The following is a 27,746-nucleotide window of genomic DNA, read 5'->3' as shown; positions in this document are numbered from 1 at the left end:
GCAGATGGGCCCAAGTAGCAGAAAACACAGGTGGGTGGTTTATTTGGCACCTATGAGCCAGGTAGATTGTGAGGGACCCCAGAACAGTTGCAGAATAAGAATACCTGGTGAGGTGGGTTTCCCAGGAATGATTCCTGATTTCTAAAAAGAGGAGTAATAAAGCAATAATGTTCTAGACATCTAAGTAATCAGACTCAAGTTCTAAACATGTGCAACTCATGGGGACTCTTTTCTATTTTGCTGTGCTACTGAAAAACTCTTGGATGTAAAATACTAGTTTGTTAATGAATTCTGTGAATTCTGTGAACAGTAGCGTGATTGAAAATAAGTCAAAACAGCTGTAAAAGTGACTACAAAGATGTGAAATAAATTTAATAAGTCTGTATATGCAACATGCAAGTGGTTTCTCCTTCTGAGCTCTTACTTAATGCAAGGCTATGAAACACTTACGTTCAATTTCTTGATTGTTTTATATGTTTGTTTTGCTATGCTAGAGATCATACCTAGGCTAGTGCACACCTCAGGCAAGTGTTCTACCACTATCCCAAGAGCTATCCCCAGCTCTTGATTGTTTTGAGACAGGGTCTCACTATGTTTTCCGGGTAGCCTCATTCTCTCTATAGGCCAGGCTGGCCTCTAACTCTTGAGTTTCTTGCCCCTAACTGAGTGCTGGGATAACAGGTATGAACCATTAGGTTTGACTAAAGTGTATGTGTGGTGCTTAATTATGTAGACTTTGAAAGTCTTTGCTTGCCTGTTTGATTAGTTTTATTTAATGAAACTGCAGTACTTACCCAACTGAAATTATATATCCGAAGCAGAAGTCGTCAAACTATCCTTTTGACTGTCTTCTATTGCATTTGGTTGCCCCCTAAACAACCCAAGAGCTTGAGTCTTTCAAATCTTTACATAGAGTCTGAAGCTAAGTAGCTATGGGAATAAAGTAAGAAGAACCTTGTGGTTTCAATGGGAATTTAATGCATTGGGTTTTATCCCCCACCCCCCGCTTTTTTTTTTTTCTGCTAGTTAGTACTGGGATTTGAACTTGCACTTGCTAGGCACATGCTCCATTGCTGAGTCATGCTTCCAGGACTGTTCATTGTGTGTGTGTGTCTGTGTGTGTCTGTGTGTGTCTGTGTGTGCTGGTCTGGAACTTGAACTCTGAAGCTAAACACCGTTCCTTAGCCTTTTCAGTCAACACTGGTGCTCTGCTCTTTGAACCACAGCTCCACTTCCAGCTTTTTTCTGGTAAATTGGAGATAAGAGTCTCACAGATTTTTCTTGCCCCATGCTAGCTTTGAACTACAGTTCTCAGATCTCAGAATAATGAATAGCAAGGATTTACAGGTGTGAGCCCAGCACCTAGCTTAGCACTGTTTTTTTATTTATTTTTTTACTTTTTAAGTTATTTTTATTTTTTATTGTTATTATAAATGTGATGTACAGAGAGGTTACAATTATGTAAGTCAGATAATGAGTACATTTCTTTTTGGACAGTGTCACTCTTTCCTGCTTCAGTATGCCTGGACAGCGAGTCTTCATATTTACATTTCCCATAAAGGAAGGATAACAGAGGCGTACCACTATGTTTAGCTACTGACCAAGAAAGGGTTTATTTATTTATGTATTGCCCAGGATGGTCTTGAACCTGTCTTCCCTATCTCAGCCTCCTAAGCAGGTAGTATTACAGGCATAGTCCACCAGTGTCTTGCTGAATGATCATGGCAGTGTTTTGCCCTTTGGCTCCGGGAGGTACGTCCCCTTCCTGGGTGCTGAATTTTTGGTCTCTAAATCCTCAAGGCAATGTACAGGAACCTTAGGCCATGTTTAGGAGAGGAGAGATCCCACAGGCAATAGATAGGAGAGAAGATTCTAACAGATTTTGACAATGTCAGTGACCCAAGGTCAAAGCTGGCAGGGAGGGAGAGGAGCTTAGGTCAGCAATCTCTTCCCAGAGCTCTCAGAGCTAGGTGTGATTTGGGTTCAGAAATATTCACATTGAAAGGGTACTGTGGTGTGTACCCCATAAATCATGTAACACCCTATCTACATGTATGAGCAAATGAGGGCATTCTTGTATTTTCTGTGCAATATACATACAATGGGACAAGAACCCTAGCAAGCTTCTCCTGAGTTAAGATTAAGTCTGATTGTAAGATGTAGTTTCCGGCCCCCTACCCCCCCTCAGGTTGCAGATAAAGATCAGGAGCCTGCATTCCAGTTCCAACCCTCCTCCATAGGGCAGGAAAGCACCCCAAGTCTGTTCCCACTTGAGCAGAGCAGCCTGTAGATGGTGTGCTCCACAGCTCCCTCTTGTGCCTGCCAGCAGCATATGCAGATAGTATACTTCGTAACCATTACTGTTAGGAAAGTGATGCTTTGTCACTTTAAATAGAAACAAATGCTAAAAGGAGGAAGTCTCCTACATCCTCTGCACATCCCACCTTTCCTCCACTGGCCTCTTGGATGTGTGAAACTGGAGCTCTAGGCCACAGGCCCAACTCCAGGTATTACAAGTACCAGGTTTGGTCAGGTTTAGTATGTGGGACAGGCATGCTATGGGAATTGGCAAAAAAGCATTTTAACCCATCTTTGGGGGCACAGACATGAGTTTTAGGGTGCATGTGTGTGTGTGTGTGTGTGGTTTGCCAATACTGGGGCTTGAACACAGGGCCTGGGCACTGTCCCTTAGCTTTTTCACTCAATGCTGGTGTGTTACCACTTGAACCACACTTCTAGCCTTTTGTTAGTTGGAGATAAGAGTTTCATGAACTTTTCTGTCCAGGTTGGCTTTGCACCATGATTCTCAAATTAGCTTAAATAGAATTGTGGTTAGAGGAGAAAGGTGATGCATAATTAAGCAGTCCCAAGCAAAGTGTGGCCTGGTTGATCAGGATCTCAGTTCTGGTTCTGCAGGGGATGCTGGAGAAATTGTCACTGATATCACTGGAGGGGAGAAATCTGGTTCCCATAAGGTGATTCCTGCTGCTCCAGGGTGCAGCTTCATTATGGCAGCTAACTGTCCTTATTTGGGGAATGCTCTATCCTGCAAGACTCTTCTGAACCTTTCCTTGGGGTCATTTCTTTCCTTGTCATAAAGATGTTATCGATCAGTCCTGTGCTTCCTGGATTCCAAGGTGGCTGCAAAGTGACCGCACAGAGAATGGTTCACAGCAGAGGCAGATTCAAAATGGAAGCAGAGAGGCCAAGATTTTCTCCTGCTTTTAGTGAATTCATGTAGTCACAAAAGGAGCCAGTGATTTTTCAGTAAAAAGTAGTATTTTCTAAGTATGTGTTACATATGTACTTACATATACACACCTATAAACAGAGATCTGTGCAGATGCTTTTGTGTTTTACATCACCGTTGTGATGAACTATATTTTAGGACTCTTCTAGATTCAATCCATAAATCCCCAGGTTCTTGTAATGGACATGAGAATCTTCCAGCAAAAAGCATAAGGACCCCTCTGAGCCCCCTGAATTTTAAGAAAGGATCTCAGGCCTCTCCAGAAATAATCTTCATGATTACTAGATAGTTATTGCCCCCAAATTCCCCATTCCTCTGGGTCCTGGAGCTTTTAGGGGAGAGGTTTCTAAGCTACTTCTGAAGCAAGTGTCCTCCCTTATTGAAATGTATTTCAGAGCTTCTGGATGATACAAAGTTACAGTGGCTGGCTGCATTGACAGTGCACACACAGAAGGGGAGTTGTGGCTTGAAGAAGAGAAGACAGCAAGGACATCCTCCCATGGCAGGGGCCCAAGTGGAGCACACTGGGGCAGTGGCCATGCTGGCTTGCTGCTGCCCCCTTTGCCTGCCCAGGCGATGGGGGTGGTTAGGATCTGACAGTCTAGGTCTGAGCTTCTAGTCTATTTCTATTGTCTGGTGGGCTACCCCACAGTCCCTCCTCAGGAGTGCTGCTCATATCCCTCCAGCTCTTCTTTACTGGTGGTCCCCCAACCCTGCTGAGTGTTGGTTGCTGGGGGCTCACAGAGAACCACCCTCAGTTGACCAGGCTAGAGAGACTGCCCACCTCACATCCCACTTCCCAAGGGTGCCAGATTTAAAAACAAAAACAAAAAACGGATGCCCAGTAAAACTTCTATTGCAGATGAACGATGAGAACATTTAGTAAAAGGATGTCCCACTGATTTTTCACTTTTTTATTTGTATTATGTATTTTATTTATCTATTTAGTCAGTTCTGGGGTTTGAACTCAGGGCCCTGGGTGCTGTCCCTGAGCGTTTGTTGCTTAAGGCTAGCACTCTACCACTCGAACCACTTGAGCTCCACTTCTGGTTTTTTGCTAATTAGAGATCAGAGTCTCATGGGCTTTCCTACTCAATCTGGCTTTGAATTGTGATCCTCAAATCTCAGCCTCCTGAGTAGCTAGGATTACAGGCATGAGACACCCTTGCCTGGGCCATTGATTATTATTTTTTTTTTTTAGGTCCGGTCGTGGGGCCTGAACTCTGGGTCTGGGCACTGTCCCTCAGCTCTTCAGCTCAAGGCTAGCGCTCTACCACTTGAGCCACAGCGCCACTTCCGGCTTTTTTTTTCTTTTTGCTTATGTGGTGCTGAGGAATCGAACCCAGGGCCTCAGGCATGCAAGGCAAGCACTCTACCACTGAGCTAACTTCCCAGCCCCGCCATTGATTATTTTTATAAAAAAAGAATCCCTCCCATCCCTCCACTAGAGACAACCACATTTTCTCTCCCTCCCTCCCTCCTTTCCTTCCCTTTCCTTTCTTTCTCTTTCTTTCTTCCTTCCTTCCGTCTTTCCTTCTTTCCTCCCTCCTTCTTATATTTTCATTTGCTATAGTTGGCCCCAGGGGAGAAGTAAATAGGCTTATCTTCAAAAGACCTTAAAGACTCCAAGACTTCTGGTATTATTTATGCTCTATTTCTTCCACCACCAATATGTGGAATTTAGCTCCCTTACCTGCTGAATCCTGCTTTCAACCTCTGTCCTGGCCAGCAATAAACAGGAGCATTGCTTTCCTAAATCACAGGTGAGCACTTCCCAGAGCTTCTTGTTTGGAGAGGGTGCTCTGGGTCGCCTCAGAGGAGCAGCTTGCAGCCTGATTACACACAAGGGAGGGATAGGATACAGCTGTTAAGGTGCCAGGACCTCTTACCACCTTAGACAAATGACTTTGCTCCTTATGCTTCATTTTCGCCATCTGTGCAAGGTGTTAATGACTGTACAGTGAGTGGAGGGGATCATATGCACAAGCTATCTGGCAGCTGGCCGGTTTCCTAATGGAAACCATGGCTGCACTTCTGTAGCTTTTACCTTATGATTATTTTCATTTCCATAATCTTCCCTTTACAGAGTTTGTGGACACAGACATGAATCCCACTGGGAGAATGGATGATTGTGGGACTAGAATTCCTCTTGGACCCTTCTCATGCCTTTTCTTTTCCAAGTTGGAAAAGCATAGCAGGAGGGGGTGCACACAGTTCAGGATGACTTAACTCTCTCTTTGCTGCCATACCTTCCAGTTCTGTTTCCCTTCAACTTTGCTGTGAATTACAGTGATTTGAAGGGCCTCCTAGATACCCAACTCCCCCATCCCCAGGCAACTAGCTCCACCCAATGCAATTTAGTATGTAAATATCTCCATATCATACCCCTGGGGACAACTAAAAAAAGTAAAAAAAAAAAAAACATGGGCCAGATGAGATGGTGTACACCTGTAATCCCAGCTAGGAGATTTGATACCCTGTCTCCACATAAACAAAAGGAAGGAGGAAGAAAGGAAGGAAGGAAAGAAGGAAGGGAGGGAAGGAGAAAACTGGAGGGATGGAGGAAGACAATAGTTACATCTGGAGAATGGGTGAAAGGCAAGCTTACTTTTCCTTGTTTATCCTTTAATATCAGTTGAAATAATAAATTGTACATTTACAAAACCCATTAAAATGACAAACGTTAGTTGAAAAACAAAATCTCAAGGCCAATTTCATGTGCTTTTTATCATTCCAATGATCTCCTTTATCCTCTACTCTGCCTTAAGAAAATGTGCTGGCGGAAACTGGGCAGCAGGAAAGGCACTTCCTTCTCAGGGTCTGAGTACAGAAGTGAAAATTCACCAAGGCTCTTTGAAGACCAAAATGTATGAGCTGCTCAGGCTTTCTGGGCCACACAGCCTGGCAGGAAAAGTTTGCCAGGTGGCTGCCTTTGAGAGAGTCTTTGCCATTAGTGTTTCCTGGGTGACAGACACTATACTATCAACTATTTTTTTTTCACAGCTCTGTGAGGAAAATGCTAATTATCTTTCCATGTAAGAAATGCAGAAGCTAGAGAAGTGCCAAAAAAAAAAAAAACAGATTCAAAATGAGTCTGGAAACTTCTGAAATCCATTTATTTATTTTATTTTGCCAGTCCTAAAACTTCAACTCAGAGTTTGAACCCTATCCCTAAGCTTTTGTGCTCAAGGGTAGCACTCTAATACATGAACCAAAGCAGCACTTCCAGTTTTTTAATGGTTAATTGGAGATAAGAGTCTCATAGACTTTCCTGCTCAGGAAGGCTTTGAATTGGATCCTCAGACAGACCTATCTCCTGAGTATCTAGGATTACAGGTGTGAGCTACTGGCACCCAGCCAATCCAACTTTTTTCTTTTCCTTCCTTCCTTCCTTCCTTCCTTCCTTCCTTCCTTCCTTCCTTCCTTTCTTTCTTTTTCTCTCTCTCTCTCTCTCTCTCCTTCCCTCCCCTCCCTCTTTCTTTTGAGAAATAAAATGCCACTGTCAGAGGTTAGTGTTGATTTCTCTTTCACTTACTCCCCATCCTGTCTTTGGGGGGCAGGGGAGTGGGGAAGGGAAGCAGAAGTCACAGGACCAGAGAGTGTGGCCAAGGCAAGGATTCATGAAGCTTCAGCAGATCCATGAAGCTTCAGTATATGTACTTGCACACGATGGTACTGAAGCTTGAACTCAGGGCCTGGGCACCGTCCCTGAGCCTTTTTACTCAAGGCTGGTGGTGTACCATGTGGGGCACATCTCCATTTCTGGCATTTATTAGTTAACTGGAGAAAAGCATCTCAAGAACTTTCCTGTCCAAACCTCAATCCTGAGTGGCTAGAATTACAGGTGTGAGCTATGGGTACCTAGACATGGTGGATTTTTTTTTTTTTTAGAAAATTTAGGGAAACCAACCTCTTTGCCTCAGTTACAGGCTTGGCCGTGCAAGGTGTACCTTCACCCCCAACCCAGGCTGAATTTATGAATGAACAATTCAGTAACTATATGTGGAGTGGTGACTGGGTGCCAGGGCCTGGAATGCAGCAAGGGGCCACCATAGGCAAAGTCTCGCCCTCATGGGGTCTATGTTCAAAGTCTCTCACCAGCCCCTCAACTGGTTGTAAATTGTGTGGAGGGCACTGGATTAATCAGTCTGTTTTCCCACTTATAAATGTGTGACTTTGGGCAAATAACTTAGTCTGTCATCATACTGAGTTCCACCTCTGCAACATGGGGATGGTTATGATAATTGCTACCTCCATCGACTGAGTGAGGGTTCCACAAGGTAGTATAGCAGGATAAATCAGGGATAGTGAGGAAGGGAAACTGGAGCAAGAATTTAGAGATAAACATTGTATTCGTGAGTAGCTTGATTACAAGGCACTCCCTCATTAAACTGCAACATATACTTAAAAAATATATCCCTTCTCATTCTTTGTCCTCGCCTGCTTGCCCAAATGATTACTACACTCTGGGAACTGAGCAAGAATATTTTAAAGACACTTACCCATGGTAAAGGACTCCGTTGATCACATAACTGTTTTCAAAAAGGGAAATCAATTATCTTAAGGAAAGCCATCTGGTTTATAAGCAGCATCTGATGATATCTGACCTTTATTTAAAAGGGAGCTAAAGGAAAACATCTATGTCACAGTGACCTCAATTTGGTAAGCTGGCCAGAAATCTCTGGGCCCAATGATTAATGTCAAAAAGGGCAACAGTAAGAATGACAATGCATTGTGTGTCCGGAACCAAGGGGAACACTCATCTCCAGGCACATTCAAGCCAAATCCCCTAAAAGCTTTTTTTCCCCACATGAACTACTCCTGGCACCTGTTATCAGATGTAGCTACCCCATTTCTGGGTGTGTACTATCGTTCTTTTGTTTTACTAATAAGCTTTCTTGGTCTTGATGTGTTGTATACTGAAATTATTCTCTATTGTTTTCAGAACTGGGGTTTTAACTTAAGGTCTTGTGCTTGCTAGGCAGGTGCTTGAGGCATACTTCCATCCCTTTCCATGTTGGTTATATTTTGGAGTCTTGCCTGTTTGCCTCAACTTGTCTAGAGCACAATCATCCTATTATTATTACACCCAGCTTATTGGTGGCAATGAAGTCTTGTTATCGTTCTTGCCCAGACTGGTAAAAAGGAGATTCTTTTGATCTCTACTTCCTGAGAAGCTGGGATTACAGGCATGGACCACTACAACTAGCCCTAATTTTTTTTGTGTGTGTGATATCATGAGCTTGGGACTCAAAGGCTAGGTAAAAATCTCCTCCTTTTTGGAACTCTGTGTAGAGCCTCACTAAGTCAGGTAACAAAACCTTTTAGATAATGCCTGGCACAATGTAAGTAATACATATATATATATATGTATACTATACTATATATAGTATACATATATGTATAATATATAATTTGTTATATATTATACATATAAGCTATGATGATGATGATTTCATACATGACTTGTCCCAGGAGTACAGGTGCCATTGTTTTTTATTCCCCTGAAGTTTCCAGCACCTAGAATAGTGCCTAGTATATAATGAGGTGCTCAAGAAGTTATTGCTGAAACAATGAGTAGGCTTACATTTGGAAATACAACCAACTGGGTGTTCCCATGTCAACTAGGATAAAACACACGGAGCCACCAGGGACACAGAATGGGCACTGTCTTGGAGAGCGCTTAACACAGGAGGTGTTCTCAACAGGAGATTGCAGGGCTGGGCATTGAGCCCGATGGGATAATGCTTGCCTGTCAGGTACTCAACCCTGGGTACATGCTTAACCATGGAGAAAAAAAGAGACCCCAAAATGGAAGCGTGGATGCTAGATGTGAATTTGACGGAGAATGAACACGTAAGAAAACACATGGCTAGGAAAGCCACCTTTCCCAGGGCCAAGCTCGCACATCCTGTGGATAATTGCACGCAATCTCCAGAGCGGGCAGTAGAGGGCGCTGCGCACGGCTGCCCTCGGGACCTGCCCACGCTTCACGCCGCCGTGGTCGCGGGGAGAGAAGGAGGGCGAGCTGCGTGGCGACGTCATATCCGCCTGCACGTGTGGCGTCGGGGGTCTGGACCTAACCTAATGTAAACACGCCGGGGCCCTCTGGTGGCTGCTTGGTGGCGTCAGGCGTTGGGGAATTTCATCTGAGGCCCGAAGTCCAAGCAGGCGACTGGTGAGTGGACCGAGAACGGACCCAGAAGGAACCGCGGGGTCCCTGGGAAGAGCGTTGTGTAAGTCGCCTGCGCGTGCGCGCCAGCTGCGCACATGCGCCGTGGCGGCCGCCCGGAGGGGCTGAGGGGCTGGGGAGGGGTCGTCCGGAGGGCCGCGGGACCCGGGCTCCCCCTCCATCCTCCTCCGCGACTGCGGTGCCGCGTCTCCGGGCGGCCGCGAGAGCCGAGCGGCTGGGTGCCGGGCAGGGCGCATGCGTGCAGCAGGTGGGCGCTGACTCCCGGTGGGTGTGAATCGAGCCAAGTTGCACCCAGCCTAAGTGCCCGACGGAGGAGGCTGAGCTTTAACCAAGGGAAGGAAAACACACCCGTCGGCCGCGCAGGTCTAGGCGCCTGGGGGAGCGGTGGACCCGGCAGACCCCGGTCTCCTGGCGTGCTCCGGCTGTGGCGGAGTGGGAAGGGTGGAGACTAAGAATAAGTGAAATTCTAGCCCCTGGCTCACGCCTGTGTTCCTAGCTACACCGCAGGCTGAGATCCGGGGATCCTGGTCCCCAGCCTGCCCCGGGCGGGAAATGCCATCAGACTCTTTATCATCAGTTAATCACTAAAAAGTCTGTAGTGGAGCCTGTGGCTCCAGTGGTAGCCTTAAAAAAAAAAAAAGCCAAAGGATGCTGGGCACCGGTGGCTCACGCCTATAATCCTAGCTACTCTGGAGGCTGAGATCTGAGGATCGAGGTTGGAAGACCGCCTGGCTTGAAAGTCCGGGAGACTTATCTCCAGTAAACTACTCAGAAAAAGCCTGAGGTGGAGCTATTAGAGCGCCACCCTTAAGCACAAAGAGGCTCAAGGAGAGTGCCCAGGCCCTGAGTTCAAGCCCCAGGACCGGCAAAACAAACATACCCACACACAAGAGAGACAGAGGACAGTGCCCAGGCCCTGAGTTCAATCCCCAATATCATACACAGAATGCAAAGATTAAAAAAAACCCACTGTAATTATGTCAGGAGGTGGCTGATGATGGTAGGAGGGGTAAAGGACAGTGGGGACTAGGCCTGTGAAGTTTCCCTTTAAAAGTAGAGACTCTTCACTTAAGGTCCTTGACTTCGATCACAGAATAAGAGTTTTTGAACAAGTCATAATGGTAAGAAAGCTTGGCGGACCGTTATTAAGTAAGCAAGCAGGCAAATAGTCATGCAGACAGAGAGAAAGGTGGAGACACACTAAGTTTCTGGGTTTTTTTCTTTGCCATTCTGGTTGTTTTTTTTGGGTGGGAACATTCTCTCAGGAAGGGATACATCCTGCCAAACCAATGTTAATTCTTGGGGTGAGAAATGGCATCTCTTAGGAAAGAGTGCATCCTGTTGTTTTTCTTTGGAGCACAGATAGTGCTTCTGTTTCTGATTTGCCTTCACCAGGCTTCATTTTCCCTATTTTATCCTGTCTCATTTTCCCCTAAAATGACTTCGGTCCCTTCATGTTAAGGGAATTAGGTAGATGAGTATCTCCTTTATTTGCTTTAAGCTTGTGTTTTTGAATTCCTGGCAGTTTGCTCATGATGTCTCATTTTCTCTAGTCTATCCTGCCTCACTTTCCCCTAAAATGACTTCAGTCCCTTAATCTTAAGAGAAGTAGATGAATGAATATCTTCTGTATTTGCTATAAGTTTTCTGAAATCCTGGAAGCTGTTTACCACACACTTCATTTTCTCTTATCTATCCTGCCTCAATAGGATAGACACAGGGCCAAAGTGGGTGAGATTCTCATGCAAAGTCAAGGGGGCCAGGGAGAGGGAGTCATGTGGCATCCTGGAGGAAGGGCATTTCCTGCACCAGGAAAAGCTGGAGCTGAGGCATAATGGCTGGAGCAAGACTGCTGTGAAAAACAGCTTGGTGGAGGGGATTCAGCCCATCACATCTAACGATGCTGGGCTTCTTGCTAGTAGGGCTCCAAGGAGGTACAGGACATTGCAGCACAAGGAATAGGAAGCATGTGTGTGTCCCTATGCTCTCCTCCTCTTTCCGAGCCACTAGAGTTTAATTATGGGGCCCTTTCCTGCAAGCCCCACCTCTGAACAACTTACGTTTGCATCTAAATACCTGACTTGGGCATTAGATTCCAGCATGAGTTTAGGAAGGGACATGAGTTATTCAAATGGCCCCAATTCCCAGTTCCAAGGGCTGCTTGCTCTCTGGGTGAGAACCACAGACCTAGGAGGGGAGGGACAGCAGAAGTACCATTCTTCATTATCCTGTTGTGTTTTATATTGAATGAGTAAACAAGGAGACCCACAGATTTTACCTTTTATGCTTTTCCTTTGCATTTACAGGCAGAGCAGTTTTTTTTTAATGATTGGATTATGTCAGTTCTGAAGTAGAGTGATCTTGAGGGAGCACAAGGTGGTTGGACCCTTCATCTTTACTAATTCTCGTCTTCTCAAGGCTCAAGCCTGTGATCCTAGCTACTTGGGAGGCAGAGATGAGGGATTGCAGTCCAAGGCCAGTGTGGGCATAACAGTCTGTAAGAGTCCATCTCAACAAGGGGCTGGACATGGTGGTGTGTCTTCTCATCCGTCATCCCAAGCAGGGTGGGGAGGTGCAAGTAGGAAGAGCTCAGCCTAGCCTGGGCTTAAAGTAAGACTCTGCTAACACCAGTAGGTGCTGTAGCCAGGCACCAGTGGCTCACACCTATAATCCTAACTACTCAGGAGGCTGAGATCTGAGGATTGTCCTTCAAAGCTGCCTGGGAAGAGGAGTCTCTATGAGACTATTACCTCCGATTAACCCCTCAAAAACCAGAAGTGGTGCTGTAGCTCAAGTGGTAGAGCATTGGCCTTGAGTACAAAGAGGGTCACAGATGGCGGCAAGGCACTGAGTTCAAGCCCCACAGCCAACAAACAAAACAAAAACACAAAAAAAGTAGGGGCTAGAGGCATGGCTCTAGGGGTAGAGTGGCTTCCTAATAAACAGGACACCCTCAGTTCAATCGTGAGTACTGCAAAAAAAGGAGGGGCGAGGATAGTTTTTACTGTTAGGTAAATTAAATAGGTAGGTTTAATTAGGTAGCCAATAAGGAGAGCACCACATGATATTCAGGCAGGAAGAGAAGTTTATTTTACTGAACTGCTGCCCGTCTGTGCATGGTGGAGAAGCGTTGCAGAAGGGACAGGCTGATGTCCTATCTGGGTTTAAATAGAGCAGGGGTGGGGAGAAGGTGCTGCCAGGAGAGGGAAGGTGTGGCCACACAGGATGTGAACTCAGGGCCTGGGACCCTCCCTCAGTCCCATGGGAGGCATGATGGGCTGGGGGCAGGGAGGAAACGTAGGGGTGGCCTAGGAAGTGACCTGGAAGGGAAGGTGACTCCCTCCAGGTATGCCAGATACCTAGGTGATGCAGGTACTGGGCCAGACTTAGCCAAGAGGAGGGAGGTGTCTGCTCTGCCTTCCCAGGGCGGACCTTACATTTATGCCATGTCATAGGGTCACATTGAAGATTTAGACATTGGCTGGCAAGGTGGCTCGGTGGTAGAGAGCTTGCCTTGCATGCACGAGGCCCTGGGTTCGACTCCTTAGTACCACATAAGCAGAAAAATCTGGAAGTGGTGCTGTGGCTCAAGTGGTAGAGTGCTAGCCGTGAGCTGAAATGCTGAAGACAGCACCCAGGCCCAGAGTTCAGGCCCCACAACCGACCAAAAAAAAATGGAATTAGACATTAATGTATGTGAGACTCTTAACCCAGAGCTGGGTGTCCAATAAAGAAAAATGTTAGCAAGAGTTACATTACTAAGATTTAAATTGCACACCGATCTAGCATGTTAACAATGTAGAAACTTCCTTATGTGTGGATGAGTAACCTTAGTCTGACCAGAAGTAGAGGTTAATCCAATAGGAGGTCTTTTAAAAGTCAAATAGGCTGCCCAGGTGCCAGTGGCTCATGTTTGTAATCATAGCTACTCAGGAGATTGAGTGAAATCCAGAGGATTGAGGTTCAAAGCAAGTCTGGGCAGAAGAGGAGAGACTCCATATCCAAAAGCCATGCTAGAGGCATGGCTTAAGTAATAGAACTCCAGCTGAGCAGTTGTAAGGTTCTGAGTTCAAGACCCTGATACTAGCAAAAACAAAAAAAGATCAGGTTGTTATTACAAATGTGGAAGATAGCTTGTACCAGTAATTACTAGTCCTTTTGACTTGCTATAGGTGTGATCAGCGTTGGAAAAGATGCCATTGCCCGCTACCACATATGAAAGAGTAGTTTACAAAAACCCCTCTGAGCACCACTACATGAAAGTCTACCTGTAAGTTCAATTTCCTAAGTTCTGTTTGACATTATTTATATGAATCTGAAAAACATAAACTGTAGTGTGATGCTTTTTTAATGTTTTTTACAGAGACTTTCAAGATCATGGAGTTGAAGTGAATGTTGCCCAGTTCAAACAGCTGCTTGTGTCTGCTCTGAAGGATCTGTTTGGGGAGGTACAGAATCATTTAGGTTAATATTCCTCTGATAATTATAAGAAATACAGAGAAGGGTGAAGTGCTGGTGGCTCACACCTGTAATCCAACCTACTTAGGAGGAGATCTGACAATCATGGTTCAAAGCCAACCTGGGCAGAAAAATCCATGAGACTCTTGTCTCCAAATAACCGCTCAAAAGCCAAAAATGGAGCTGTGGCTCAAAGTGGTAGAGCACTAGCCTTGAGCAGAAAATCTCAGGGACAGCTCCCAGGCCCCACAACTAATAACAATAATAACAAAAATTGAAAAGATGAATTACAACTTGGTGAAAATATTTGTAAACTCACAAAGAACTGATGTTTAGAATGCACAGACTTCTCAAAACAGTAGCTGGATGCCAGCGGCTTATACCTGTGATCCTAACTACTCAGGAGGCTGAGATCTGAGGATTGAGGTTCCAGGCCAGTCTGGAGGTGTGGTTCTTGTGGCAGCTCACTAGCCATGCATGAGCAAGAAAGCTGAGTAAGAGTACTAAGCACCGAGTTCAAACTTGAGTACTAGCACTAGAGGGAGAAAGTCTATATACATTTGTATGTTTGTAAATAAATAACAGCAAATAGTCCAACTAGAAAATGAGCAAAAACCATGCATAGACTTTTTAATGAACATGTATATTTGGCAGAGAAGCACATGAAAAGATGTTTGGCAATAGTAACTATTGATGAAATGTACATTAATAATACAATGTAATTTGGCTGTGCAGATGACAAATTTTAAAAAAAATGATAGCATTAAATGCTGGCAGGGATGTGGAGAAATTGGGTCACTTGTACATTGTTGGTGAGAACATGAAATAATGAGGCCATCTGCTACATAAACTAGACATACACCTGCCGTACAACCCAGCAATACCACTTCTGGGCATTATCCCAGAGAAGGGAAAACTTCTTCTCACATAAACTCTATGAACACAAATGATCGTAGTGTTTTCATTTCTTTGTTTCTTTTTTTGTCTGAGGCTGGGACTTGAACTTTCCAGTCTCTGACACTTTTGCTCATCGGCTGGCACTCTTCCACCTGAGTCATACCTCCAACCTGTGTTTTCATTGTAATAATCTGAAAATGGAAATATCCCAGTTGGCCTTCAGAGGGTGAATGAATCCAGACACTTATGTGAGAAAAAAGCTACTACCAAAAGATTATCTCCTAGATGGTTTTGTGCATATAAAATGCTCTTGATGTAAAAAATCATATAATCTGTAGAAAGGTTAGTGTTGCCAGAGGCTGGGGATGGGGAGGAGTAGGTTTGCTCGTGGGGCTTGAACTCTGGGCTTGGGCACTTTCCCTGAGGTCTTCAGCTCAAGGCGAGTGCTCTGCCACTTGAGCCACAGAACCACTTCTAATTTTCTGGTGGTTACTTGGAGATAAAAATCTCATGGACTTTGTGCTCCAGCTGGCTTTGAACCATGATCCTCAGATATCAGCCTCCAGAATAGTTAGGATTACAGGCATGAGCCACGGGCGCCTGGCTTTGGGCTCCTTTTGCTCAAGGCTAGTGCTCTACCACTTGAACCATAGTGCCACTTCTGGCTTTTTTTGTCATAAATTGGAGATAAGATTCTCACAGACTTTCCTGCCCAGGCTAGCTTTGAACTGCAATCCTCAGATCTCAGCCTCCTGATTATAGGTGTGAACTACCATCACCTGGCTGCAAGTTCTTTATCTTGATTGCAGTGGTTGTTTTTTGAAGCTACCTATGTAGTAGAATTATATGGAACTATACATACAGGTAAATATACATACATGTACCTGTATGTGTAACTGGCCAAACCTTAATAAACTCTGAATTGCTCTCATAGTGATTACAGAAATTCACTACTGTACCATTGGTCTACAAGATGGTGACACTGAGTGGTGGGCTTGTAGAACCTTGCTGCATATTGCTTTGCCATTCTCTCTAAGTCTAATTTTTCTAAATAACAAGCTACAAAGAGATCTGTGTACTTTTATATGTCAAAGGTCAAATTTGGCTTTAGGACACATAAGTGAAATAAAGACATGGGCTCTGCCTTACAGACTAATATTCATTCAAGCCAAAGGAAAACATGTTACATAATTAGTGAGAAGAGAATTGTGAGAAAGGAAGTGTGGTGTCCAGTATAAGAAAAAGTATAGCAAGCAGGTTGAACCTAATCTTGAAGATCAGAAAAGGATCTCTTCATTCTACCTATATTTTTTTATTTGCACACATTAGTTGTACAAGGGGGTTTCATTGAGACATTTCCATATGTACATACAATGTGTCCCAATCAAATTCATCCTCCCCTGTACTCTCCCTGGTAAAACAGTTTCATTAGCTTTCATTGTTCTATTTTCATATATGCAAATATGCACTTCTTCAACTGTAATCATCCTCATTCTCTCCCTCCATTAACCCTTCCCATTCCTGCCAGTTACTCCCCACACCCTATATTCAGAGCCTGTTTGACTTAGGGAAGGGACAGTTAAAACAAAGATTTGGGGTGAGGAGGTATCCACTACATGAAGAGGTGTAGGAAGCTTCTAGGCAGAGGGAGCTATAAGCGAGATGAGTGAGTGAAATGCTACGTTTCATGGAGGAGAAAAACCTCAATGTTGACAAGTTTTGGTAGTAGTCTGCTAATAGAGTTACTGTGTACCTAGGTTGGGGCTGCTTTACCTGTGGATGTCCTAACCTTTGAAGAGAAGACCTTGTCAGCCATCTTGAGAGTACCTAGCAGGTATGATCGACAGTGGAACATTTCGATATTAGTAGCCAGTGGAGAAACATCGAGAAGAGCTGCATGCTTGTGAACTCTGAGCAACATAGGGGAATTTAAACTGGGTAGAATATAAACATTTATCCACTGGGAGCTAATACTCTACAGAGAGTAAACGGTGTGATTTGTTTACAACTACTTTCCAATTGATGAAAGTGGTTACAAAGTCAGAAATGTGTATTGTAGAAACATTGTTAGGGTCCTTTTATCCTTTCCTTGTTTTCACTTCTTTTGTTTTTGTTTTTCCTTTTTTGGCAGTGCTAGGGTTTGATTTCACCCTTGCTAGACAAGTGCTCTTACCGTTTGAGCTATGCCCCTAACCCTTTCTTGCTTCAGTTATTTTTCAGTTTAGGTTTTATATTGTTGCTCAGGGCCAGCCTCAGCCCGTCGTCCTCCCACCTGTGCTTTCCTGGGTGGCTGGGATGACTAGTGCGTACCACTAAGATGAGAGTCTCTCCTAAGTCGGCCACTGTACCTAATTTTTTTTTTTTTTGCCAGTTCTGGGGCTTAAAGTGGGCCTGAGCACTGTTCCTGAGCTTCTTTTTGCTCGAGGCTAGCGCTCTACCACTTGAGCTGCAGCACCTTTTCTGCCTTTTTCTGTTTACATGGTACTGAGGAATTGAGCCCAGGGGGTTTCATGAATGCTAGGCAAGCACTCTACCACTAAGCCACATTCCCAGCCCTTGTTTTTGTCTTTTTAGCTTATGTTTTCTGATTAAAAGCAACCTTTTTCCAGACTATCACAAACAAAATAACTAGGGAAATGTTTCAGGGACAAATGCTTGTTTACTAATGTTTCCTTGATCTTTCTGCAGTGGTATGGCCAAATTGTGGAGCTCTTTGACCCTGTTAGGATCCTATAAAGGCAAGAAATGTGCTTTTAGAGTAATTCAGGTAAGGGTGATTCTTTTATGGTTTTTAAATGAGACTAAACAGTAGATCAACTGCCTTTTTAATGTATGTGCCTCAATCTTGTGTTTGAAAAAAAAGCTGTAGTGTAGTTAGGTCATCTAACAAAGGAGGAAAAGAACTCTTCAAACCCAGGGCTTAATTGCTTCTGAAAATGTGAGACAAAGCACTGTAGATTGCACAGGTGATGTTTGGGAATTTCCATATACAGAGTTCTCTTGTGATTCATATGATAAATGCTTTAGCCTAGTTTTTTTTAAATTAGTATGCACTTCTTAAGTTTTGATTGTTGTTTAATCAAGGCTGCATCCCAGCATACTCTTCAAAATGCTACTGTACCCACTTGCTTTGTCCTATAAAGCTAGGCTTTAGGCTTGTTTCTATATTTCCCCTTGTTTCATTGCTGTGTTCTGGTATTGTGTGGATTTCCTCCCTTCCTCCTTCCTTCTCTTCTCTCTTCCTTCCTTGTGACATTTCACACATGTATATAGTGTATCCAATCAATCATATCCCCTCTCAAGATGCATTATATGCATAAACTGACAGAATTTGTACAACAAAAGATTAAACATATGTATATGTGTATATATCCCCTTCTATCAGCATTAACCTTTTTTTTTCTCTCTCTCTTGTAGGTTTCTCCATTTCTCCTTGCATTATCTGGTAATAGTAGGGAACTACTATTGGATTGAATAGTCCTCAATCTCTGAAAGCTTTCTTCACTCTCAAAAGTATTTTTGGTGCTTGCATAATTTGAAAACAGAAGCAGGCTAAAAACTCCTGCTGGTGAAATTTGAAGATGCTGAAGATGTTCTGGATAATTTCCAACCAACACCTGTGGTGGCATGGGCTTCGGCGGAGAGTCTGCCTGAGTGCACCAATGCTGACCCCACAGTGCTTTCAGAATGTGTCTCTGCACGTTGGAGACCGGGCTGAGCTCAGCAGGGCCTTCACACACAGGGATGTGACTGTCTTCTCACAATTAACTGGGGATGTCAATCCTTTGCATTTAAATGAAGATTTTGCAAAACATACCAAGTTTGGAAAGCCAATTGTACATGGCGTTCTGATCAATGGACTTATCTCAGCTCTTCTGGGTACTAAAATGCCAGGGCCAGGCTGTGTATTTCTTTCTCAGGAAATTAACTTCCCAGCCCCGTTATATATTGGAGAAGTTGTTTTAGCTTCTGCAGAAGTGAAAAAGCTGAAGCGGTTTCTTGCTGTTATTGCAGTATCATGTACTGTAATAGAAAGCAAAAAGACTGTTATGGAAGGCTGGGTTAAAGTTATGGTCCCAGAAGCTCCCAGATCCTAAAGTGTGTGTTCAGAGTTGCAAGTTAAGTACCAGTGCTCTGGTTACTAAAGACAGCTGAGGAAATGGGCTGCTCCTCCTTACGAGTGGCTGATAGTCTCCAAAGCCCTATGGAAAAGAGGAGCAGCAGGCCCAGGGGTGTTCCAGTGCCCACTTTTCAGTTTGACTTTGTACTTTATCCAGACTTGATTTTATCAAGTCTGTCTAGGTTGTTGAAGTTGAAAAAATACTGAGGTATTTATCTGAATTTACCAAAAAGTTCTACTTTTTGAACTTCAAACAGAGATTTGCATTAGATTATACTACCTACATCTCTGCAGAATAAGTTTCTCACAGAATTTCTAACTGTCAAACATTTAATAACTGGAGCGGGGCACTGGTGGCTCATGTCTGCTACTCAGGAGCCTGAGAGCTGTGGATCACTGTTCAAAGCCAGCTCTGGCAGGAAAATCTGTCAAAAAATAAAATAAAACTGGAACTAGAGCTGTGACTCAGATATTAGAGTGCTTGACTTGAGCAAAAGAAGCTCAGGGACAGCACCTAGGTCCTGAGTTCAAGCCTCAGGGCTAGAAATTTAAAATAATACCTGAAGGTAACAATAGAAGTTGGATATCTTTGAGCACCTAACCTCTAAGTATTCTTAGACCCTTTTCTCAGCCACTTCTAGGTCAGAGTTCTTCTTTTTTCCTGTTATACCAAGATAGTGTATTGCTCAACATTTTATGGGACTGCCTTTCAACCGCCTTTTCTGTTTTTAGAGAATAGCTGTGTGCTGACTTGAACTCAACTGTGTAAAATATATCTCACCTATAGATGGTGATAGCAGGTTATCAGACCAATCTTTTAGCCTTAAACCTGAAGCTGAACCTTTAAGGCAGAGTGTCTGTTGTAAGGATCCAGATTTTCTCCCTCCCTTGAAAATGTGCATTTACGTCACGTTATATAAATACATAAACAAATGCTCATTGTAAAAGGATTGTAAGGAATAAAATGTATAAAGCCAACAATGGAGGCAAAGTTCTTAAGGTCTGGGGGGTATTGATAGGGAAATGTGCCTAATGTGTTAAAAGTAATGATTATCCCTAAGTAACACTTGTAATTATCTATAACATACATGTGGTCCGTATATGCGTAACTTTAAATGGTAACTGATCACAGCTAGGTGATTCAGTCAAGAAGACTAGATCAGCCAGGGCATGGTGGTACACAGTATAATCTCAGCACTTGGGAGGGAGCTTGAAACAGGATAAGGAATTTGAGACCAGCCTGGGCTACATAGAAACATTGTCTCAAAACAAGATAAACATAAAGGTTATTGGCTGGCTATCCCATGTTTTGTAGTAAAAAGGGTTTATTCCTGCAGAGGGATAAGTAATCACATTTTTAATTATTTTTTTTTTCTGCTAGTAGAGGAGCAAAATTGATTGGATTATTGGGAAGAATTATTCTTGTCGCTAGAGGGCAGTGATGTGTATAAAGTGAGGTTTTAAACCTGCTTATTGTTAATATCTAGTCTGAAGGTAGGAAGGGAATACCTAAGGAGCAAGGATGCCGTTCTGTGTCTCAGATGGGTAATGCTTCAGGCTGAGATCCACCTAAAGACTCACCTTCAGGTGAACCACTAGATATGCTGAACATTTGTTAACATCAGATGAGGGAATTTGAGGCCATTGGTGCTTACTTCATCATCAGCTGGGCTTAGCGGCAGTCTTCAGGCTGTAGCCAAAATGGAGTATGATGTGATCGTTACTCCTACCACCTGAGAAGCTGATATTTTCTGTGTTTAATCCTTGAAACAATTTCCCAAAGTTAGGTAGACATGGGAGTGGGCTAATGCCATGTGACTTGTTCAAGGTTGTATGGCTGAATTGGGATTCAAACTTGAGCCTACCTGGCTCCATAACTTCATTTTTCCAACACAGTGTTTGCTTACAGTGTTCTAATTTCTGCAGCAGTCAGTTGTAATAGCATTTATTTTTTGTTGGTACTGGGGTTTGAACTCAGGGCCCTAAATTCTCTCAGCTTGCTTGCCTGACTGGCATTCTACCAGCTGGCCCTGGCTCTCGCCTTGCTTTTTGCTGATTATGGTGGAGATGGTGTCTCATGGCCTTTTCTGTCTGAGGGCAGGTTTCAAATCTTGGCCTTCTATATCTCATTCTCCTGAGTGGCTAGGAGTACAGGTGTGAGCCACTATCTCTCGACTCCGAGCCACTATCTCTCGACTCTTCCTCCTCCTCCCCCCAATACTAAGGTTTGAATTCAGGACCTTGAACTTGCTAGGCAGGTACGTTTTTTTGCTTGTTTCATGCTCCTAGCCTTTGTCGTTGTCCTCTTCTTCCTCCTCCTCCTCCTCCTCCTTCTCCTCTTTTTTTTTTGTTTGTTTTTGTTTTTGGTCGGTCGTGGGGCTTGAACGCTCCTCTTCTTTTTTGCCTAGGGCTGGCTTGGCAGAGATCCTTTTACCAATGCCTACTTTCTGGCTGGTATTACAAGTTCATACCATTAAACCCAGCTTTTTTTTTTTATATGGCATCTAACTTTTTGTTGAGGCTAGGCTCAAACTACAGTCTTCTCAATGTCTTCCTCTGAACTAACTGGCTCATACAGATATGTACCACCAAATTTACCCCTTTTTAAAAATTTGAGTCAAATGTAATCCTGCCTCAGCTTTCTGAGTGTTGAGTTAGGCATATAGCACCATGCCCAAACACCTACCATTTCTAAAATTGATATTCAGGGATTATTTGTCTTCAGAGTAGAATCACTTCAGGGATTTGTCTAAACATGAAAAGTTACAGGCAGGCCAAATATTGGAGTGGAAGAAGCATGCCACATCTGACAGCTAGCTGGTTTACACTGTAACTCCCAAAGAAGCTTAATAATAACATCCCCATATTTTTTTTTAATGCTCCCTAGGTACTCATGTCTTCGATCTCTATGATTAATAAAAATGGAAAGAAAGGAGCTGGGAAAGTGGCTCAGTGGTAGAGCGCTTGCCTTGCATGCCTGAGGCCCTGGGTTCAATTCCTCAGCACCACATAAGCAGAAAAAAAAAAAGCCGGAAGTGGCACTGTGGCTCAAGTGGTAGAGCGCTAGCCTTGAGCTGAAGAGCTGAGGGACAGCACCCAGGCCGAGTTCAGGCTCCATGACCGTGCCCAAAAAAAAAAAAAAAAAAAGGAAAGAAATAGGCAAGAGAATATCAGTATTTTCTGTAAATAATGACTTGTCATTTTCACCCAGAGCCAGAATTCTCTGGCCACTCATGCTTGGTTAAAGCCAGCTATAAGGAAAATTGGCTGGTTGAATTCTCATTTAAAGCCCCACACAAGCTTGAGAAGAATACCTGTCTTACAATAAGTGGTTGAGTGACTCCCAAATTAGGAAACCTTCCCCCCATATAACTGAGAGGTGCCCTTAAGTACCACGTGTGGTAGTGAGTACCACAGTAGTGAAGAAAAATAGCCCAAATTGTACCAGCACTTTCCACACAGAGGCAATACGAGACTACAACTTAGGTGGTATTTGATTGCCACAGAAAGAACATCCGTCTTAAGCAATTTCAGCCTAATGTACTGGAAAATTGCTTAACAGCTTCTTATATTCTATTAGAAACATTTCTATACTAGTGAAATGCCACTCATTTTTGTTTTCAGCAGCAAATCTTGGATGAACAGGAAAAGAATCTCATGACCACCATTTATTGTGTGGACGTGACTTACGTGTTCATCTAGAAAAAGACATTACTGAATGTACACCGGTGCCTCCGAGGTAAACACAGGTTCTCATCTTGCGCTAAACAATTAGTCATTTTTCTTTTATGTTCTTCAGAGTATAATGCAGAGACCAGTTTACTCCCCAAGAAAATTGCTACTAACTTACACCTATTAAGTTTCTATATTAAAACAGCCTTCCAAGGGTTGACTGTTGCTCTGAGTGACTGTAGCAGTCACAGGAGCACAGGAATACATCCACCCCCTAATGTTTCACGGCCTTTGTTCTTGTCTTTGCTTCCATTTGGCTTGCAAACAGCAGACACAGGATATCTCCAAACCTTCAGAGAAATTTGGAATGGAGCAAATCACCAGCTAGAAGAAGCCATTGAGTTTAAAAATAACAAGTCTGCCTGGGCAGGAAAGTTGGTGAGATTCTTATCTCTAATAAACCACCAGAAAACGGAGTGGTGCTGTGGCTCAAGTGGTAGAGCGCTTGCCTTGAGCTGAAGAGCTCAGGGACAACACCCAGGCCCAGAGTTCAAGCCCCACGACCAACAAACAATAAAAAATAAAAAACTTAATTTGGATGAATAGTAAGATTAAGAAGCTCCACAAACTATTTGTGCCTGGAAAGCATTTTGAGCTTATCACTTGGGACAGAATTTCCCTATGATATGATGTAAGGGAAATGATCAGCTGGGACTTGAATTTTGTTGTTTAACATCCAGGTCATGAATAGCTAAAGAAGGAAAGTTGGGGGTTGGGGAGAGGCATTCTGCTTAGAAAGTAATGACTTTCTACAAACTTCTATGATAATTTGTAGAGCATTTGTTGGGCCTAGACACTTCACTAAAACTTACTATGTTCAATCAATCTGGCCTAAATGAGCCTTCTAAACATTAAGCAACCTAGGAGAATGTAAATTCTTTTTTTAAATTTTCCTGCTTTTTTTTTTTTTTTTTTTTGTCTGTCGTGGGGCTTGAACTCTGGGCCTGGGCGCTGTCCCTCAGCTCTTCAGCTCAAGGTGAATGCTCTACCACTTGAGCTACAGCGCCACTTCTAGTTTTCTGGTGGTTTATTGGAGATAGTCTCACGGTCTTTCCTGCCCGGGCTGGCTTTGAACCACGATCCTCAGATCTCAGCTAGGATTACAGGCGTGAGCCACCGGCGCCCAGCCTTCTTTTCCTGCTATTCTTATACCACATGGGGTTCCCCCCCCCCCATAATTTGTATGTGGTAAGACCTGAAACGTTCATATTCTTAGTTTTATCCAGCTTGAGCCTGGAAGCAAAGCTGATTTGATTTTAGGTTGGTTCTGGCTTGGAGAGTGTTGCTTTTATGCAGCCTGAGCCACTTCAAAAGCTAAATGGAGTCAGGGACAGTGACAAGCCTGTAATCCCAGCCACTTGAGAAAGGCTGGAGATGAAGGATCTCTTGAATTTAGGAGTTGAATTTGAGTCTGGAAGAGTCTTACAGATTTGTCTGCTTGAGCTGGCTTTGAACCATAATTCGCAGATCAGTCTTCTGAGCAGCTGGGATTAAAGGTATAAACCACCAGCCTGTGGCTGAAGCCAAATGGATGTTGAGGTTGTTCTGGGATTTATAGCCTGGTCTTGGGATGCAGTTAAGTCCAGCATCCCTAAGGTGTTGTACTAAAGAAGAAAAGGAGGTCTAGCACAGTATTGATACTAAGCAGTATTTATTCTTTGTTCTGGGAAAAGTCTCCAGAGGAAGGGAAAAGTGAGTTTGTCCCTGGCTCTCTTCCATTAAATACCTGATTTCTCAGTTCCAGTTTCTCTCCTCAGTAAAGAAAACTAGGCAAAGTAGTTATTTTATGACCTTTGAAGCTCTGATTTTCAATTCTAATTCCTTCTTAGCCCATTGCTTCCCAGGGAGAAAAATCTTTTGAGTTCCATTGGATTCCAGTGCTTCTCCCTGGAAGGTTCCCTTGACTTCCCTTTCTAATTTAAGCCAATGCCTTCAGACCTCTCAGTAATGCTTCCTGCAGAGGCTGCTGTGTCTTCCATTCCTATCCACAGGAAGCTGGAGCTAAGTGCCGTCATGCTGCCCATGGTGCCCTTGTGAAGGGGGTGGTGATGGTGTTTGAATTCAGGGACTTGTGCTTACCAAGCAAGCTCTCTACTACTTGAGCCATAACCCTCAGCTCTCTTTAGTTTGTTTTGTTGTTTTTAGATAGAATCTTTCACTTTTTTGATAAGGCCAGCATGTACTACCACTCTTGGTTTTTGAGATAGAGCTTGTTAACTTTGCATGTTGAACCTCTATCCTCCTATCTTTACTTCCTGAGTAGCTGGAGTTACAAATATGTAGCACCATACCCAGCATTTGCCTTGTCCTTGGATCTAACAGTGACTTTTTGCTTGTGGCGGGCTTCCTCCAATCTATCTGCCTACTTCTCCCCACATTCCCTACTCTTACTCCTCTCTCCTGTTACCCTCACAAAGTACTGTGTGTGTGTGTGTGTGTGTGTGTGCGCGTGTGCGTGCGCGTGTGTGCGTGTGTGGTATTGTTCCTGAGTTTTTGTGCTCCCGGCTAGTGTTGTACCACTTGAGCCACAGCTCTGTTTCCAGCTTTTTTGGGTGTTTAATTGGAGAGAAAAGTCTCATAGACTTTCCTTTTAGGTCTGGCTTTAAACTTGCTCCTCAGATCTCAGCCTCCAGAGTAGCGAGTAGTGTGAGCCACTGGCACCCAACTCACATAATATTTTTATTTGCTCATTATTCACATTTCTTGGAGAAGCAGCACTCAGGTAAGAAGTGTGTGTTAGAGGCCTCTATGGTTTCAAAAATGCCTCCTCAAAGTTGCCAGGCCTCAGAGGTACCTGTTCCCTGGAATCCTGAATCCCTTGAATCCCTGTTCCCTTGAATCCCTTAATATAAATGTCTTAATCTTCTCAGGAGAAGTTATATCAGCTTGTAATGGAGGGTGTGAAGGGTTGCCTTTTCCCTTCTGCTAAGCATCTCATCCAGCCTTTCATATATCCTAGTCTCTACCCTTAGCTCTTACTCTCTACCCTCTGCTCCTCTAGTCCACATGTCTCTGCTGTATAAGCCTTTGCACTAGCTTGCCACTGTACATTCATTTTGATTTCCAATTGTATACAGTAGATGGATAAGCAGCTTGAGAGCAGGGGGCCTGTGTTTTTTTTCTTCATTCTCCTATGCTGAGCACAGTGTCTGACATGTAGAACACATTCAATAAGAGATTGCTAAAGGAATGCGTGGGGCTGGGAGTATAGCTGAGTGGTAGAGCTCTTACCTAGTGTGCTTGAGGCTCTAGGTGCTTGAAGACCTTTCTCAAACCTCAACTCTTTGAACTGTCCCATGATCCAATGTAGCTGTTACTGTTCTTTTCTTCCTGTCATTTCATGGTGGCTGGCACCTCAGTTGTAGTACTCAGTTCCAGCCTGTAGGCTTCCTTAAAGTCACCATTTCTTTCTGCTGAAATCCTATCCTTCTGCAAAAGTATTGGAAGGCTGGGTTGGGGACATGGCTCAGTGGTAAAATGCTGGCTTAGTATGTGAGGTCTTGGGTTGAATAATCTCTAACACTTGAGAGGAAGGGGGGGAATTTCCTTTTCCATGTATAACCCACAGGCCCTCAGTATTAGAAGCATTTAAGTAAAAATTTTAATAAAAGCACTACTATCACATATACACAGAGTATCATCTTGTAATCACATAATCTTTTATGAAAAAACAGATAACTTACAAAGTGCCCTCTTCAGGGCATGTTATATTATTTATAAGAACAAATGTTTTGATCTTTATCTCTCTCTTTTTTTTTTGTGCCAGTACCGGGGTTTGAACTCAGAGCTCTCACTTGCTTGGCTTGCTTGCTCATGGGTGAGGGTCCACCACTTCAGCTATGCCACCCTAGGTGTTTGCTGGTTATTTTGGAAATGGAGTCTCTGGGACTTTTCTGTCTGGGCTGGCTTCAAACTGCAGTATTGACTGATTAGGAATATAGGCCTGAGTTATTATCATCTGGCTTTCGTTGTTGTTGAGGCAGAGTTTTACTGTCTTACTGCCTGTGCTGTCTTGAACTTACAGTCCTGTGTCAGCCTCTGGAGTGCTGGAATGATAGGCATGTACCACCACTCTTTACAAGTTGGGTTTTCTTACTAAAGCATTGGATGGAGCCTCTTTTCATCCATAGAATAGATCCAAGCTCCCACTGACTAGATTCAGAGAGGACTTCCTCTTTTTGTTTTTGGTTGGTTGTGGGGCTTGAACTCTGGGCTTGGGTGCTGTCCCTGTGCTCTTCAGCTCAAGGCAAGTGCTCTACCCCTTGAGCCACAGCACCACTTCCGGTTTTCTAGTGGTTTATTGGAGATAAGAGTCTCATGGAGATACAGGTGGACCCATTGCAACAATGAGATGTACAAATCGTTATGTCGAAAACCAACTTTACAGCTTTGGGGAGGAGGGGAGGGAGGAGGATGGAAAGGGATAGGAAGGGGAAACGAAGGAGGAGGCTACAATGCTTGATAAGAAATGTACTCATTATCTTGCCCATGTAATTGTAACCCCTCTGTACAGTATTTTCACAAAAAAAAAAAAAAGTCTCACAGGCTTTCCTGCCTGGGCTGGCTTTGAACCGCGATCCTCAGACCTCAGCCTCCTGAGTAAGCTAGGATTATAGGCGTGAGCCACCGGCACCCGGCTAGGACTTCCTCTTTTTATTTTTAGATATGTATCATATTGTGCCAGTGGCTAATTAAAGCACTGGACCCAGGTTTCAGAACATTTTTTCCTAGTCATAAAACATACATTGAATCTGGGTGCTGGTGGCTCACACCTGTAATCCTAGCTACTCAGGAGGCTGAGGATTGAGGTTCAAAGCCAAGCTTTGTAAGAGTCTGCGTTGTAAGAGAGACACAATATCTCAAGTAAAGTACTCAGAAAAGGCCAGAAGGTGCTGTGGCTCAAGTGGTAGAGCCTTATCTATGAGCACAAAGAGGCTCAGGGACAGCGCCCAGGCTGAGTTTAAGCCCTACTACCAGCCAAAAAAGAAAAAAATTCTTAGAGCCATTTTGAAAAATATCATTTTGAAATTATCATGACACTACTTCTTAGAAGAAACAGTTTGATATATTTCCTTCCATGTGTGTCTTGTAAATAT

The 27,746-nt window shown here is 43.7% G+C and overlaps 1 protein-coding gene across 2 annotated transcripts; it reads left to right on the top strand.

The window, feature by feature from the left end:
* Nucleotides 1-9,302: 9,302 nt before the first annotated feature.
* On the top strand, nucleotides 9,303-19,336 carry Rpp14 (ribonuclease P/MRP 14kDa subunit). 2 transcript variants are annotated; one of them, XM_013010397.1, is made up of 6 exons: nucleotides 9,303-9,428; nucleotides 13,616-13,713; nucleotides 13,807-13,891; nucleotides 16,556-16,632; nucleotides 17,487-17,565; nucleotides 18,216-19,336. In XM_013010397.1, the coding sequence occupies exons 2-6, from the start codon at nucleotides 13,637-13,639 to the stop codon at nucleotides 18,270-18,272; spliced, it is 375 nt and encodes a 124-aa protein (XP_012865851.1). In that variant the 5' UTR covers nucleotides 9,303-9,428; nucleotides 13,616-13,636; the 3' UTR covers nucleotides 18,273-19,336. The 2 variants fall into 2 exon arrangements, with proteins under 2 accessions (XP_012865851.1, XP_012865852.1); XM_013010398.1 differs by having other exon boundaries at nucleotides 9,303-9,486.
* Nucleotides 19,337-27,746: the final 8,410 nt, after the last annotated feature.

Source organism: Dipodomys ordii, unplaced genomic scaffold (assembly GCF_000151885.1).
Source record: "Dipodomys ordii isolate 6190 unplaced genomic scaffold, Dord_2.0 Scaffold12, whole genome shotgun sequence".
Taxonomy (NCBI): Eukaryota; Metazoa; Chordata; class Mammalia; order Rodentia; family Heteromyidae; genus Dipodomys; species Dipodomys ordii.
The sequence above is the reverse complement of the archived record's forward strand: the minus strand, read 5'-3'. Positions and strand labels throughout refer to the sequence as shown.

Coding starts and splice junctions, on each gene's coding strand:
- Rpp14 (XM_013010397.1), top strand. CDS start 13,637: ATGCCATTGCCCGCTACCACATATGAAAGAGTAGTTTACAAAAACCCC. Junction 13,714..13,806: donor CACTACATGAAAGTCTACCT/GTAAGTTCAATT, acceptor TGTTTTTTACAG/AGACTTTCAAGATCATGGAG. Junction 13,892..16,555: donor TGAAGGATCTGTTTGGGGAG/GTACAGAATCAT, acceptor CTGTGTACCTAG/GTTGGGGCTGCTTTACCTGT.